This window comes from Schistocerca americana, chromosome 1 (assembly GCF_021461395.2).
Source record: "Schistocerca americana isolate TAMUIC-IGC-003095 chromosome 1, iqSchAmer2.1, whole genome shotgun sequence".
Lineage (NCBI taxonomy): Eukaryota > Metazoa > Arthropoda > Insecta > Orthoptera > Acrididae > Schistocerca > Schistocerca americana.
The window spans coordinates 860856415-860874485 of NC_060119.1; the positions used below are offsets into that span (position 1 = coordinate 860856415).

At 38.8% G+C, this 18071-nt stretch overlaps 1 protein-coding gene across 1 annotated transcript in view; it reads left to right on the top strand.

Annotated features, from left to right (window-relative positions):
• LOC124594726 (cilia- and flagella-associated protein 251-like) overlaps nucleotides 1-18071 on the top strand; it is a 367330-nt gene extending 349259 nt beyond the window's left edge. The window contains exons 12-14 of the mRNA XM_047133097.1: nucleotides 17222-17364; nucleotides 17694-17845; nucleotides 17961-18071. Coding sequence (XP_046989053.1) covers nucleotides 17222-17364; nucleotides 17694-17845; nucleotides 17961-18071 — 406 coding nt within the window. The remainder of the gene's footprint in view (nucleotides 1-17221; nucleotides 17365-17693; nucleotides 17846-17960) is intronic.

An 18071-nucleotide genomic window follows, 5' to 3' on the forward strand; every position in this document is an offset into this window, starting at 1 on the left:
GCCTCGGTCGTATGCAGTCCTGATTGTGGCGCTCACCTGCACGGCGCCAAACACACATACGACCATCATTGGCACAAAGGCAGAAGCGACTCTCATCGCTGAAGATGACACGTCTCCATTCGTCCCTCCATTCACACCTGTCGCGACACCACTGGAGGCGGGCTGCACGATGTTGGGGCGTGAGCGGAAGACGGCCTAACGGTGTGCGGGACCGTAGCCCAGCTTCATGGAGACGGTTGCGAATGGTCCTCGCCGATACCCCAGGAGCAACAGTGTCCCTAATTTGCTGGGAAGTGGCGGTGTGGTCCCCTACGGCACTGCGTAGGATCCTACGGTCTTGGCGTGCATCCGTGCTTCGCTGCGTTCCGGTCCCAGGTCGACGGGCACATGCACCTTCCGCCGACCACTGGCGACAACATCGATGTACTGTGGAGACCTCACGTCCCACGTGTTGAGCAATTTGGCGGTACGTCCACCCGGCCTCCCGCATGCCCACTATACGCCCTCGCTCAAAGTCCGTCAACTGCACATACGGTTCACGTCCACGCTGTCGCAGCATGCTACCAGTGTTAAAGACTGCAATGGAGCTCCGTATGCCACGGCAAACTGGCTGACACTGACGGCGGCGGTGCACAAATGCTGCGCAGCTAGCGCCATTCGACGGCCAACACCGCGGTTCCTGGTGTGTCCGCTGTGCCGTGCGTGTGATCATTGCTTGTACAGCCCTCTCGCAGTGTCAGGAGCAAGTATGGTGGGTCTGACACACCGGTGTCAATGTGTTCTTTTTTCCATTTCCAGGAGTGTATTTCTGTCTGAAGTAATGCAAACCAAATGAGAAACTTCATTTGCGGCATTTACATTTGTAAAAAAGATCCCTTTTTTCCCCTTCAAACTACATAAAGTACATGGAGAAATTTTGCTTTGACTATTGCCATGCAGAAAGTAACAAGCAGAAAAAGTTTCACAAAAATTTGAAGCAGTGGGTGTCAGGTATGGATGCTCTTACTTAGAATTTTTTTTCCATCACAACACAAAGTATTGTGATTTCAGATTTATTTCTGTGTCCGTCTGCAGAAAATCCATTAATAATTTTATTTTATTACAATGTGTGCTGTCTTGAAAATTATTTAAGACCAATTATAAGTTCCCACCAAGTTGAAGAAATGTGATATCGCCATTTTTCAATGTGTCTGTACTTTTTCCAGAAATTGGAAAGCGACCCATACTAATTTTTTGTATTGTTCTTTGTAACTTTACTCCTTGAATAATTAAATTTCTGTTAAGTATGTGCTTCTTGTAATGTATGAAAAAAATCCAAATCAAAAGCTTCATAAACACCTAAGTGATGGGCATTTATGTAGATAAGTGCCATTTTGCATTGGCATTCTTGCAGAGCCCAGTTAACAGAATATCACTACATTTAAAATTTGCTGTAAAATAAGTTTTAGTCTGAGACCAAAAAATTTTGCCCAAGTTCTTATGTTATAAGTACAAGCAAATGTGTAAAGTTTCATGAAAATATGAGATGATGGGTAACATGACCTGCACGATTTGACGTGGAATGACCCTGCCATATCCCTCCTTCCCCCAAGACTGTTACACATCTTCACATGTTTTCCCTATACCATAAGAGGCCAAGCTACCTGTGAAAGCAGACATGGCATATACTACCCCTGTTGCAATCATTGCACAGCTTTTTATATTGGTATGACTACCAACCATCTGTCCATCAGGATAGATAGCCACTGCCAAAGTGAGGCCAAGAGCAGGCAGAACTTGTGGCACTACATGCATGTGAATGTGACATGATTAATTACAGTGGCTGCTTCACAACCAGCGTTCTCTGGATCCTCTTGTGCCACCACTAGCTTTTCGAAACTGCACAGGTGGGAGCTATCCTTACGGCACCTTCTCTGCCCCAGAAACCATCCCAGCCTTAACCTAAAGTAACCTACTGTCCTCACACCCTCCACCCACCTGTCCTGTCACCCTTCTCACCCACATTTTCACTGCTCTCTGCCAGTGCACCCATTGAGCTTTTCCCTTTGTCTGCTCCTCTCCTTTCTGACCCCCCCCCCCCCCCCCCCCCCCCCTGCCTCTACCTTCTTCCCCAGCCTCATGACTCATGATTCTGCACCTGGAAGCAGCTTTGCAGCTTTTATACTGCCATCTCAAGTGCCAGCGTGCTCCGCCAGGCAGAGCTGATTCTTTTACCCCCATCCATATCCTACTATCCCTTCCCCTTTCCCTTCCCAGCCCATATCCAGATTTTTCCTCCCACATGATGTGTTTGGTTGCTTTCTAGATGAGTGGCTGGAGATAGCACTCATGTATGTGTGACATATGCTTGCTTGTGTGAATGTGTGTGTTTTTTTTCTTTCTGAAGAATGCATTGGCTGAAAGTGTGTATGTAACAGCTGTTGTGTAGTGCCTGTCTGGCAACTCAGCATGTCATCATTACAGAGAGTAGCAGACTATCCTTTTCATAATATTTTTGTTATTATTAAAAGGATAGATTGCTTCTCATTGTATAGATGATACATTCAGTTGTAGACAGGCACAACAAAAATACTGTTAAACGTTTAGCTTTCAGTCAGAGCCTTATTCAGAAAATCAGACAAACACACTTTCTCACAGGTAAGCATGTATCATGCATACAAGCCCACTATCTCCAGTCACTCTGATCAGAATGCAGTGGTGTCACTTCAAACATGAGCATCAATACAGGGAGGATGGGAAAGTGGCAGGGATAGCAGAGTATGGTTGGGGAAGAGGAGTCTGTGATACCTGGTGTAGCGTGCAGGGACTTGGTGGTTGCAGAGTTACAAGGGTGGGTGGTGGGTTGGGGAGGGAAATGAGGAGTGAAAAAGGAGAGGGGCAGAGAAGAGGAAAAAGAGCAGTTAGTAAATTGGCAGAGAGCTATGCACAGTGGGGATGGGGGGATGTGAATTTGGAGGAGGTGTAAGACAGATCAGGTGGAAACTGTTGGGTGGGAGGTGTGGGAACTGTAGGTTACTGAAGGTTGAGCTTGGGATAATTTCAGGAGCCAAGAATGTACAGTAAGAATATCTTCCACCTATACAGATCAGATAGCTGGTGATGTAGGGGAGAATACAGATGGTCTGTGTTGTGAAACTGCAATTGGAGTCAAGCATCTTATGTTCAGGTGCCTGTTGTGCTATAGGATTCACTGACAGCTGGTTGGTAGTCATACCAATATAAAAAGTTCTGCAATGATTGCAGCAGAGCAGAATATAACAAGGTTCCTTTCACAAGTGGCCTGGCCTCTGATGGCGCATGACAAGCCTTTGACATGACTGGAATAGGAAGTGCAGGGTGGGTGGATTTGGCAGGTCTTACACCTGTATCTTCCACAGGGATCATATCCCTGTGGAAATGCCTTGGGATTGGGAGTGGCATAGGGATGGAATAGGATGTTGTGCAGCTTCTGTGGATGATGGAACACCACTTTAGGAGGGGTAGGAAGGTCTTAGGTTGCATTAGGTTGCATGTCCCTTGGTTTCAGGTCATGATGATAGACAATCAAAACTCTGGTGAAGGATTTGGTCAATTGTTCCTGTCTGAGTCGGTTATGGGTGACAAAGGGGACTCTCCTTTTTACCTGGATGATTGTGGTGGGGGGGGGGGGGGGGGGGGGGGGGGTGGAAGGATTAGGATGTGGGGACATGGCATGGGAAATCTGTTTGCAGACTATGTCTGGGGAATAGTGCCTCTCTGAGAAGGCCTTTGTGATACCTACAGTATACTGGGCAGGAGTTTCTGTCAATGTAGATACATCATCCATGGGTGGCCAGGCTCTAGGGGAGAAAGTTTAAGGTGTGGAAGGGATGGGAGCTGTCAAAAATCCAGGTATTGTTGATGGTTGCTAGGTTTAATGTGGACAGATAGACGCGTGGATGGAGCCTTCAGAGAGGAGGTCAACATCCAGGAAGGTAATATGCTGGGTTGAGGATGCAGGAAGTTGTTTGAAGAGGTATTGAGGTTGTGAAGGAATGAGGACTGTGTGTCTTGGTCATACCATATACCAGCCTCTTGTATACTAGCTCTGCTGCAATTGTTGCACATACTATCTTGAACAGTTTTATTGATTAATACATCCAAAGAGAACAAGCTGGCATGTATTTCATTGTGGATTTAATAAGACATTTGTCACTTACAGGTTTAGGCAAATGATTTGGCAGTCCTCTGTGTGTTACTTCCACTAGCTTGTATAAACTTCTGTATCCGTTTAAGAAGATAAAATACATATTCCATATCCTTGTGAAAATAGTCCAAACACAGCTAATGCAACAAATACATGACTTTAATTTATGTGCTATAATGTGCTGGGGAGTTCATGAATTTGCAAACAGGACATGTTATTACTGAAAATCTTTATATACATGTTTACTGTCCACAAGGATAAACAGAAATAACCCAAAGCTCATTCTGTAACAAACATAACAAAAGACAAAACTAATCAAATATGGAAACAGCTGTGAATACCAAAGAAAGCACATTGAGGTAAACAATATAATTCTTACGTGCCCCTTCACTTTATCAACCATGATATTACTGGGAGAGTGAAGTGAATACGCGGAAAGTTCTTGACATATAAAAGGAAACTTTATGTGAATTTGCTTTGTCTTTTACTGTGTTGTGTGCTAAAATTCCAGCAGACTGATTGTCATGGGTTCTTTGCTACTTCAGTGAAGTACATGCATTCAGTTTCTGTTGATGAAAAAGCAGTAGCTAACTGCTTACATGGCCTGCCTGGTTGGCCATGCGGTCTAACGCACAGATTTCCGGGTGGGAAGGAGTGCCTGGTCCCCGGGCATGAATCCGCCCGGTGGATATGTGTCGAGGTCCGGTGAACCGGCCAGTCTGTGTATGGTTGTTAGGCGGTTTTCCATCTGCCTCAGCGAATGTGGGCTTGTTCTCCTTATTCCGCCTCAGTTACACTATGTTGGTGATTGCTGCGCAAACAAGTTCTCCACGTATACGTACACCACACCACCATTACTCTATGACGAAAACATAGGGGTTATGCTCGTCTGGTGTGAGACGTTCTGCGGGGGGTCCACTGGGGGCCGAACCACACAATAACCCTGGGTTCAGTGTGTGGCGGCTGAGGGGTGAAGTGGACTGTGGTAGTCATCGTGGGGTTGTGGACCACTGCGGCTACGACAGGGATGGAGCCTCTCCGTTGTTTCTAGGCCTCCGGTTAACATACAATACGTATAATACAACTGCTTTCATGAACACCATGAGACTGCTGCTCCAGAAAAGGTAAAGTTATAATCTGTTACTTTCGGAATGCCCTGTTCAGCATCTCCAAAACTAGAAATTTCACTATGGGACTTAACATCTGTGGTCATTAGTCCCCTAGAACTTAGAACTACTTAAACCTAACTAACCTAAGGACATCACACACATCCATGCCGAGGCAGGATTCGAACGTGCGACCGGAGCGGTCACGCGGTTCCAGACTGAAGCGCCTAGAACGCACTAGAAATTTCCTCCATATCCCTGTTATAGATAAATTCTTGTTAATGTACTAAAAACAGGAAACGGTCTCTGTTGCAAATGTTTTGTTAACAATTACATGGTTCACACGGTTAGCAAATTTTTAGATTATCTCTAATAAGTAACAATAGTCTTGTTGCATAACAGTTTTAATGACCTCCTTTTTTTACATACAATTAGAATTCCATTAATTGTAATAAATGTTCATGGAGTAAAATTATTGTTGGCTGGGTCTAGTAATAGTTTTAAAGTAAAAATACTCATCTTGTTTTTTAAGGATTTCCTTCAATCTGTCGGTTGAATTACTTCTGTCTGGAACCAAGATCTTCTTGTAGGTCTGGATACCCTATAGGTTGATGTGTTTCTTGATATAACATAGATGACAAACTGGATTGTATGTTTTCATTTTTAATATTCCTAAATGCCTTGCTGCCATCTACCATATTTACTCGAATCTAAGCTGCACTTTTTTTCTGGTTTTTGTAATCCAAAAAACCGCCTGCGGCTTAGAATCGAGTGCAAAGCAAGCGGAAGTTCTGAAAAATGTTGGTAGGTGCCGCCACAACTAACTTCTGCCATCGAATATATGTAGTGCTACACAAGCATGCTTTGTGGGCACAAAGATAAATACTGGCGCCAAAACCTTTTTTTTTCTCTGCCCCGAGTTTCGACATTTCATACATTATCCAACGAAGTAAATACAAATTCCGTATTGTTCATCTTTGAATGTAGCAGAATTTCAATGTACTACAAAAATCTGACTGGCAAAACTGTTAGGGTTGTTTGTCAATATGGCCAACTCCACGTTCCGAGTTTTTACCTACCTGTGAGAAGAGATGGTTGCTAGTAGGAACCTGATGAAATGTGAATCACATGCAGTATTCTCTTCACCATAAGAATAATACGAAAATAAACATTTTGCCATGTATTCTTTCATGTTTGCTGCTATCTCATTTAAATCCTGTCTGCCTAATAAACTACGAAACTAGAGTGAAACAACAGCAAATGCGGAAGAATATACGTATCGTGTCATGTTTATATTCATATTATTCTTATGCCTAATAGTGATATAGTCAGAAATGAAGCACGGCAACTGACTAGATTTTAAATGTAAGATGACTAATTTCTGTGCAGAATTTGATGTACTGAAGAAGCGGTCGCAAAGATTTTCAAAAGGAGAAAAATTTGCGCCTAACTCTCGTTCAGAACATGTTCTATCATACGCAGTCTATTATTTGGTTCTTGTTGATCATTATCAAAGAAAGCAGCAGTGTAAGTAACAACAAATAGCAGCCTCTTGCCATTGTTTCGCTAATGAGACAATTCCTCCTCCTTTTTTTTTTTTTTTTTTTTTTTTTTTTTTTTTTTTTTTTTTTTTTTTTTTAAAAAAAGCGGCGGTAGCGCGCACAAAAGCAAGTCATGCCATGAGCGGCGACAGGCCGTAAACACGCACTATCAGACTGTGACAAACAATGCATGACACAGTACAGTAATGCATTTTCAGCTTAGAGTGACGTAAACACCTATAACAAAGAAAACGGCACTTATCAGATCAAAGCAAAATAAGCAATCGATTCAAACCAGACGAAGCACGTGAAAAAGGAAGGGTACCCGTATAAATATGGATGGAGCGCCTGACGCATAGCAATGGCTACCTGGTAAAGCTTAACTGCTAAGCTTACGACTCGAACCAAACTACTGTAGCTGTATCGTCTTTCATTCGACCTAAATTGTGTCTCATATTACAATGGACCAACTTTGTTTCGATTTGGAGGTGTGGCCTAAAACTTTTCTCTCCCCTTGAATTTCGAGTCTCAAATTTCAGGTGCGGCTTAGATTCGGGAAATATTTTTTTCCTTTATTTCGAGTCTCATTTTTAAGGTGCGGCTTAGATTCGAATGCAGCTTAGATTCGAGTAAATACGGTATTAGAATGTTCACTCAGTGAAATACATCACATTTGCTTCCAACTCCAAAAGCCTTTTACAAAAATTATTTACAGAAAATGAAATGTGCTCAACATGTAATGATTCATGTTGAATGTTACTTAACTGAAGTTTCTTCTGCCTGGTCCACTGAATGAATGCAAAATTTTCATGCTTAACAAAATTTATTCACATTAATTGACATCGGAACTGCACACTTGTCATGTAAAAAAAACATGGACAGACTTCACTGATCTGTTTGACTTCCAAAAGTAACTTCAAAACTGACTTGTCACAGCATCGCTGCATTTCTTTATATAGAATTTAAACAGTAGCTTCCAAAATAGTCCATTATTAAAATTGTACAATTTCAATGTTACAGTTAAAATTTACAAAACCTGAAGAAACTGATGTTACATCTGAATAAAGTATTAAATACAATATTTGAATAACAATCTTTTCTAGTAATATCTTTAGTTTTCCATTAGAAAATCATTCTGAACTTTAATTACAGTAATATGCCTAACATTATTTTAGTTACATAATTAATTACAGTTTGGATTTGGTTCCTAACATTCAACACCATTACAAATCTTGTGCTTTATCCGACCACATACAAGAAAGTTACAATTAAGGCCTCAGATTCTGAAATTGGTAAACTGCAAGATGTAAACAATTGGAGAGTTAATCAGAAATGTAATTACAAGGACTTTTAATTGCAGGGGAAGACATAAAAATAAATGACAAATGAAAATACGTTGCTTGGTAATAACCTTAAAGCTGATTCTCAAGATAGACATGTTTTCTATTACTGGATCTTTAGATTACCATTTTGTTAATTAGAAGCATAGATTTTTCATGCTAACATCTCTGCAGTCTCTAGTTATTTATTGGTAAGGACTTATTACTTCAATTTCTCTTTTACTTACTTAATTTAGTATTGTTGTTGTTGTTGTCTTCGCACATTTTAATACGTCATATAGTATTTTGATTTTTCACATTTGTTGTTGTTGTTGTGGTCTTCAGTCCTGAGACTGGTTTGATGTAGCTCTCCATGCTACTCTATCCTGTGCAAGCTTCTTCATCTCCCAGTACCTACTGCAACCTACATCCTTCTGAATCTGCTTAGTGTATTCATCTCTTGGTCTCCCTCTACGATTTTTACCCTCCACGCTGCCCTCCAGTACCAAATTGGTGATCCCTTGATGCCTCAGAACATGTCCTACCAACCGATCCCTTCTTGTAGTCAAGTTGTGCCACAAACTTCTCTTCTCCCCAATCTTATTCAACACCTACTCATTAGTTATGTGATCTACCCATCTAATCTTCAGCATTCTTCTGTAGCACCACATTTTGAAAGCTTCCATTCTCTTCTTGTCTAAACTATTTATCATCCATGTTTCACTTCCATACATGGTTACACTCCATACAAATTTGATATATGTACATAATTTTATCAATGACAACAATCCACCAATAATTATGACAATGCACATCTTTCTAGAACATTCCACATGCCTTCCCAATGGGTATCAAGGTTTTTATCAAATAGTACAGAATGATATACATATAGACCCACATCAGGGTGTATACGACCCGAGACTACCAGGAGAAAACCGGGAAAAACAGGGGAATTTCTTAGAATTCCGGGAAGTTTTCACTGTTTTAGCTTGCAGTTAAATTTAGTAAATTTGACTGGTAAGAACCAATACTCTAACAAAGAATTTTACTGTATAACGCTACTGCAGAATAATACTGCAGCAATAAAACACAAACGAGAGAAAAAAGCGAATATAAAACTTAAATTGCAAAAGAAATGCACAAAATACAACCACAAAACACAGTCATACAAGTGTCTGCCAACAGCAAGATGTGTCAAAGGCTTTAGGAAGACTATGCAATGTTTCATAACAACAAATTGCCTCCGTTGAGCCTGACGTGACAACTGTTTACCTTAGATTCGTTTGAGTGGTTGCGAGAGAGCTTGTGCACAGGTGCAGTTGAGTCGCATATGAGAAGTACCTCCTCCCACTTCTGGCTACAGAAGTGTGACAGTTAGCTGTATAAGCAATAGCAGCAAGCAGCCAGATACTATCCAGAAAAATTTTGCTGGTGTGCCTAAGCTGCCAGATTCATGTATGCGCAACAGGCCCGGAACTAGGGGTAAGGGGCAAGGGCAAACGGGGTATCTACCCCAAGTGGTAGTTTCAAGGAAGGGGGGGGGGGGGGGAGGTGGGCAAATTCATATTATTGAGGAAAAAGACCTTGTTTCACAAAGCACCTAGCATCCAGTGCAAATTTACTCATATGATTTTTAACACATCCCTTTTGGTTTTTTAACATTTTTGATCAATTTCTAAGTTGATTTCTGAATGAATCGTAAGTTGATTTTTGAATGCGTGCATAGTGTATGTGATGTCTCTGCCAGGAGAATCCCCGTCGCATCTAGAAATAAACTTTCCTGCAGACAAAAGAGGACGGGGCTATACGAACTGAGTGAATAGAGCCGAATGGGTGAATGGCAATCACTGTTTATGTGGTTGAGTGGGTTTGCAAATGATCAGCATTATTATAATTACTAGCAAATTCCATAGATTCAGACTATCAGGGTGGAAATAAATGACTAACAGGAATAACAGGCAACAAAGATTATGTATTGTCTTCTCCAAGTATCCAAGGAAATGAAATTTTGACAGAAAATTTTTGGCTAGACCGCTACACTACTAAGGACCAGTTATACAGTCCCCAGCTAGCAGCCGCTAAAGTTCTATTATGGGAGTAACGCGGTAAACACGTTGTATGAACACGTAATAACGCCTCACCAGAAAATAAATGCGGGATAACTAAACCGGTGATTGTGGCAGAGTTAGTGAAGTTTTGACAATGGCAGGAATAGTTACAGAGTTAGTGATGACAAGGTTGTCTGTTAGAACGAGGAAGGAGAAGAAAAGGGGACTCACACAACATATGGAAGAATATGACAATTCAAAGTGTATATAAAAATTTCATACTCCTACTTTTCGATCTCATGCTTCAGAAGCTAGAGAGTATGAATGAAATGTGAAACAGTTTCCTAACATAAACCTTTTTGCTGATAGTAGGCCTAATGACATTTGATATTGGTACTCTGTGAATTATAGTCTGTCGTGTTATAAAAATAACCATTTATACCAAAACAGTCTCGTTTATTTGGTGTGTGTAACAATTGTTGCAATATTAGCCAGGCCTATTTCGTTTTATCTAGCAGACAGTGACAAAATACACATAATAAGATCAAGAAACCACACCAGTCTTGGGTACAATTTTTATTAACAAAGTTTCTAGTATTAGACAACGACATTTCGTTTTTTCATGTAGCAAAATGTTGACAAACTTTGATGAGGTAATAGATTCTTTCCCAGAAAGGAAAGTAAGCCATATAAAGCTGTGGCAAGATTAGAGCGAAAAAAAAGCTAGAACTTAAGGATTGAAGAAATGTGTACTGTCTTGCTTGTCTCTTGTTTTTATTCATTTTATGTATCCTATATTTAATTTTATGTCACACAGAACAGTTATTAGCTAACAAGCAGTAAAGACTGCAAATTTTCTGAAGAGCTCTTTTTCTGCCGGTTACAAATAATCCCATCTAGTATTAATTGCAAGATTTTTTACAAGAGGGGCAGGATGACAAACTTGCTGACTGGGAGCAGGAGAGGCACCACAGGACATTTTAATTTCCACTTGCCTGAATATAGTTTGATGGTCCCTTTACAAAATATTGCATGTTTGAATTCCACAGAGCGAAATGCAGAGACGTTTGATGGAAGAATGCTGTGTGAAGAGGCGTGGCACTGCCCTTTGGCACACTTAAGACCAAATAACATGTATTACGTTCCCTCAAACATATATGTTTTATGTAACAGACTCATCAGAAAGATGAGTGCTTAATATGAAGATATCTTTGAAAAGTCGATTTTTTAAATTTTTGGCGTGCTACCTCAAATGCTCGAGGGAGGGGAGTACCACTGTCTAATATTGCCCTGGTCTGGAAATATTGTAGATCCGGGGCTGATGCACAGAGCAATCTGAGTTGTAGTGGGAGGTGGTAGTCTCCACGCGACCTGTGTTTACGTTAAGTGATTTTGTTGTTTCCTCTTCGTTTATTGCTCTCACATCAAATGAAAACAAAACTGATTTCTGTGACCGGGAGCTATCAAGTGAATTAAAATACATTCACATAATTACGGAAGGGTAAAATATGTTATTAGTTTCAGATTATATTTTGTTTCCACCTTTTTGACAGTCAAGCGTTAATCACCTTGCAGAACAGTGAAGTTATTTTTGTCGGTTTGTTGCAGCCAATTTATTTGAAACGAAACGTTTACTTCAGCAGTATTGGCTAGTTTCAACTGTTCGCAGCATTTAAAGTTCATGTTTTCATCTTCTAGCATGTATGGCATTATGCCATAATAAAGAACCAAACATGAGATAGTACAGTACTGGTACTCCAAGAAAATTTACATCTGAATCTGGACATATGAATGTGTGCTTTAAGCCAAATTAGGCATTTTAGTATGGTTCACAAAATTCCCATGTCTTGTTTCTTTTATGACATAATGCAAGATCTTTTAATGTTTTATACGTACCAATGTACAGACTTCCTGTGTCATCGTAGCTGCGTAAGTGTGGCGACCCCTGTTACCTGGCGCTCTCTGGCAGCTGCTGAAACGAATCTATTTCTAACAGGTTGAGGGAAAATATTCTGAATAGTTGTTTGAAAAGTGTTACTTTCAAAGTAAATTTTCTATTTCGCAAGATAAACTCTGTGCTCGAATGTCCGATGCATTTCTAAAATCGCAGAGCATTTGACTCTCATTCAAAAATCAGATCTTTGAGGATGACCATTTAGAATATTTTTGAGCCCAAAACATCAGACATTTATGTCATTGTTAAAAATTTTACTGGCACATTTGTGTGATCTAAAAGTGTAACTCGCCCAAAAAAGATGAACTTTGTGTGACAGCATAGCTTCTCTTGCAGCTTATTAACCTTAGAGACTAATATTATATGTGGAAAGCTTTGCTTTTCTTGTAGCAATACTACGTATATTAATTTAAACCATTACCTTTTCCTATTTGTGTTCGTGCTTCATAACAGTGATGTTGCTATTGACTGACTACATCACATATCCTATGCTCTGATGGCCGTGCGGTTCTGGCGCTGCAGTCTGGAACCGTGAGGCTACTACGGTCGCAGGTTCGTATCCTGCCTCGGGCATGGGTGTGTGTGATGTCCTTAGGTTAGTTAGGTTTAAGTAGTTCTAAGTTCTAGGGGACTTATGACCTAAGATGTTGAGTCCCATAGCGCTCAGAGCCATTTGAACCTATGCTCTGAATATCTGCTGTCATCGACTGGCGAGATCCCTTGACATGAGCTACGAGTGACTTACAAAAGCGCATCGCAATCTTGACTCAATCTTTCGGAAAGTAACATGTGGTGTTTGGTGGAATTCGAATTTATACTTTCGTAATACAAAAATATGCAGTGTATATATTACTGCATATCAGACGTCTTTCCAAAATGTGTTTTCTCCCCTGAGTTTCGTTTTTTAAAGTGCTGGGAAATTCTACGCCAGTGTATAAAACCACTACCATTGAAAGGACTGATAAGTTTAACAGTTCTGAGGAAAAGTATACTGTTACTTAACATGGAAAAAATGTATTTTCATCCTGGAGGAAGTGTATTTTTAACCGGGAAATCCGGGAGAAATCCGGGAATTTTTTTTCCTCGTCCACGCATACACCCTGCACATACAAGGCATTAGGAAGCACTGGATTGTCTGATAACTATCCAGATGCGTAGAAAAAAGGTGGTATGTGACATTTCATGTGAGTCCTGTAGAAGGCTGTACCATTATAAACAGCACAATAGGACAATTATGATAACGTAAATGATTATTTTTATCACAAGGGTTAATTGTGTTAGCATGACATATTATACAGTCAGAGTTTAAAACATTTGAAATAATATCAAAAAAAGGATAAGATTATAAATTTGAGAATATACATGGTATAAATGGCTTATTGCACGTTACACACTCCCTGAGAGTTTCGCTCACACTCCACTGTGGAAGAGAGTCTTGCAGGTGTGCACGATGTTTACAGATTTTAAAAGAAGAACCTGCAGTAAGGCAGGTGTTTTCAAAATATCATTGTAAGCTTCTGAAGTCTGAATAGTTGAAGGCTGGTAAAAAGAAAAAAAAATTGAAGGAAAAGGTTACTTCTCACAAAAAATATTTTAGATTTTTGTCATATGTAGGTATGCTGTTGAATTTTGCTCAGATACTAATTAGCAATATTAAAGAAAATATACTTATAATAAGTCAAAATTGTAAAGCAAATATTAATGTATTAGGGGTAACAAGACTAAAACTAACACCCAACACTCAGTAAATTTGGACTTGGATGAAGAAAATAATAAGATGAGTGATTTGTTCTCTTATGCACTTAACTTCCTAAAGTCATTCAATTTTTGAAAAGTTAACACTATTTTGAAAACAATCTTTTCTGTTACTTTCATCATAACATAAAATATGATACCACTTGCAATATTGTAGATTAGGATACCAATTTCTCTACTGAAAAATGCGATACCATACTTCAGAAGCAAGTCCTCTGTGCCTTTTTGACACTACCATGGCTTACAGTACCATTTTATATTGTCAATACCGTATTTACTCGAATCTAAGCCGCACTCGAATCTAAGCCACACCTGAAATTTGAGACTCGAAATTCAAGGAAAGAGGAAAGTTTTAGACCGCACCTCCAAATCGAAACAAAGTTGGTCCATTGTAACACGAGACACAATGTAGGTTGAATGGATGAAGGTACAGCTACAGTAGTTTGGTTCGAGTTGTAAGTTTAACATTTAAGCTTTACCAAGCAGCCATTTCTATGTGTCAGGCGCTCCGTCCGTATTTCTATGGGTACCCTACCTTTTTCACGTGCTTCGTCTGGTTTGAATCGATTGCTTATTTTGCTTTGATCTGATGAGTGCTGTTCTCTTTGTTATAGGTGTTTACGTCACTCTAAGCTAAAAATGCATTATTGTACTGTGTCATGGGTTGTTTCTTGCATCATGATAATGAGTGTTTACGACCTGTCGCCACTCGCGGCATTACTTTCTTTTGTGCGCGCTACTGCCACTTACAATAAAAAAAAGAGAGGAATTGTCTCATAAGCAAAACAATGGCAAGAGACTGGTATTTGTTGTTACTTACACAGCTGCTTTCTTTGATAATGATCAACAAGAACCAAATAATAGACTGCATATTAAAGATGTTCTGAACGAGAGTTAAGCAAAAATTTTTCTCTGTTTGAAAATCTTTGCAGACGCCTCTTTAGTACATTACAGTCTGCACAGAAATTAGAGTCATCTTAGATTTAAAAATCTAGTCAGTCGCTGTGCTTCATTTCTGACTATATCACTATACAGCATAAGAATAATACAAATATAAACATGACGTGATACGTATATTCTTCCGCATTTGCTGTTGTCTCACTCTAGTTTCGTAGTTTATTAGGCAGACACGATTGAAATGAGATAGCCGCAAACACGAAAGAATAGATGGCAAAATGTTTACATTCTTCTACCTTTTAATTTATTTACTGATGCAGAGGTTTTGGTGCCAGTATTTATCTTTGCGCCTGCAAAGCATGCCTGTGTAGCGCTACATATATTCGACGGCAGAAGTTAGTTGAGGCGGCACCTACCAACATTTTTCAGAACTTCCGTTTACTCTGCACTCGATTCTAAGCTGCAGGCAGTTTTTTGGACTACAAAAACTGGAAAGAAAAGTGCGGCTTAGATTCGAGTAAATACGGTTCATGAAATACTGTGTACAGCATAGACACTAGTAAAACGTCAAGGCATTTGATAAAGTTCTGTGTGCTACGTAAGCATTACTCAGTTCCAGGATGCTAGATTATGTGTATAGTAGTTCAGATATAAGTCTGGTGTGCTTACATGGCACAATTTCAATTGGGGATACCATACGGTAAAATCTATCACATAACTAAATGTTCTTTATGAGAATTTAAGTTCAAGTTCATTTGAGGATACCATGTAGTGTGTTTAAGCAAACACACAGCCAAGTTCACTATCAATTTCGTTCAATTCATTTTTTAAGATACTATACAACATCAATGAAATAACATATTTATATGTACTCCCTGTGATGTAACTAACACTTTAAGCACAAAAATGAAAATGTCCTCCCTAGATCATGGGGTTGTCTGCAATTTACGTACCATTACTGGTTGAAAATTAACTTAAAACTAGATAGAACTGGAAAATGTCTACTTAGGTAATACACAAAATTATATACTATACACATATGGTATTATGTATCAAAGTTTGGGAAACAAGTGCCCACAGATTCCAATAATTCTCCTGATATATTTTATGCACTTTGAAGAAGATAAGATTTGTTTGTTTCAGAGTTCTGTGTCATAGACATCTACATGAAATTGCATGGTGCCTTCTGCACTGTGTACAGGTAGTTCAAAGACAAAGATTAGTTTACATATTTTAGTAGTTACCAGACAGTATCTTCAAGGTCTTTACAAAAATGATCAAATTTTATGCAGTATTTATGGGATATGGGTATAGTATTCAAAGTCAAAGTAGTCTTGTACCTGGTAGTATCATTCAAGAATCACCCCCATACTCATAGTTGGTTACATAAATAACAAAACATCAAAGAAAATATGTAATAACACTAAGATATTTACAAGTCATTGTGGGGGATATGATTGTGTTGAGACACTTAAAAACTAGAACTTCTGTAGAGATAAATGTTGATCATTACATGTCTCAGTAAGTCACTGTATGGTTGTAACACTTGGTGCACATCAAGCACAAAACAAATTCAGTATAAAGTCTCCCATCTGGGGTAAAATGTTTTAAATCTCAACATATTTTCAGAAAAGTAACAAAATAACTCCCACCTCTCATTAGATTTTCAGAAACAGCTCTATGTTTCAAGTATATAGTCTGATACAATAAGTGGTTTAATTTGTAAAACCTTTTGAGTACTGAATACATCAACCATCAAGTGTTCAGATGTTACTTACCTTATGTAGTTCAGTGCAAGTATAAAAAATTTCATAAGTCCAGAAATAAACAGTTTTCACTTCTCATTACCTTTCAACAGTATACAAGTATGTAGTGGTGCATAGGTATAGTTGTTAATTCACTAAAAAGATTCTCCAGTTTACTTCCTATTTTCAAGTGTCACGTTCTTCACATTAATTACCAACAAGATGCTTAATCACTTTTCACTGCGCATATTACTGACATGTTGCCTAATCACAAAAGATGTCATACTTTGCATAGAATCAACCTTTCTGCATAAATATAATTGAGTATTTACTTGCATATGTTCTTCAAATCGAAAACAACTTGCATTACAAAACTTGCTGACTATGTGTGTTTTCATAAACTTTCTCCACAGTAAGAAAAGACAGTTTCCCTAACCAGTCCCTACCTAGTTACAGTCTCAGCATTACATCAATACTTCATTAAATACATCAAATATCTCCTAGTGCATCAACATAATAACTCCACCTCATGTCCTCATAATATCACCTCATTACTCCACTACATACTTCATAATAATAATCTCCTAAGAAAAATCACCTGCTTGATATTACACAATAAATCAACCTAACAAAATATATCACACAGCAGCTGGCCTATCTTATAGTTACTACAATATCAGTACTTTTTCAGAACACATTTGTGCATTGGGAATTCCTGTGGGCAGCTTTTCCTTTGGAATCACAGAACCAAAGAATGTTTAAAAAGTAAAAGATTTACATCTGATAATATGAGCATCATCTCTGCTATCACAGCTTTACAATATGCACCATCAGGTGAGTCAGACTTTAAGCATTAAAAACCTTTTTTCCACTGTTACAGTGTGACTAATGTTTGAAAAAAAATTATATGAATATTTTGTGGCATATATAAGAATGTCTTTGAAGCCATATCTTGAAACAAAAAGTGTCAGATAAAAAAAGGACATCTGCCCAAATGTGTGATATTATGCACAAAAGGAAAATGAGTTTCAAATTATAATCTTCTTAGATGTCCAAGCTAAAACAGTACAAACTTATTCTTATTATGAAGAGGCTTTATACTGATTATTATTTAATTACATCTTTGAAAATATCAATAATTATTTTATCTCTGTTTATGCCAGGCCTCTTTCTTGCATGTGGTCTTGACAATGGCTCACTCTGGTTTCTTGATACTTCAGTTTTGGCACCTCTCCAAGAGTCTTGCCAGCAACATTCCACATCAAAAATCACTCAGATTATTTTTTCTGAGGATTCAAGGTATCTCGCACATAAAGTAAGTGGAATGACTTCCATTTTATACATTCATTTACTCTGTAGTAAATCATTTTAGAGACGCTTAGATTAGTTAAATCTTCTGATAAAGTTTCACCTGTGACTATTAAATGTAGAAAAATCGTAGTATTTACAGGGAATGTGAGACAATAATTATATTTGAAATCATTTTTCTTCATATTTTATTGAAAAGAGAGCCAAAATGTTTGTTGTTTTCAGTGGGTTGA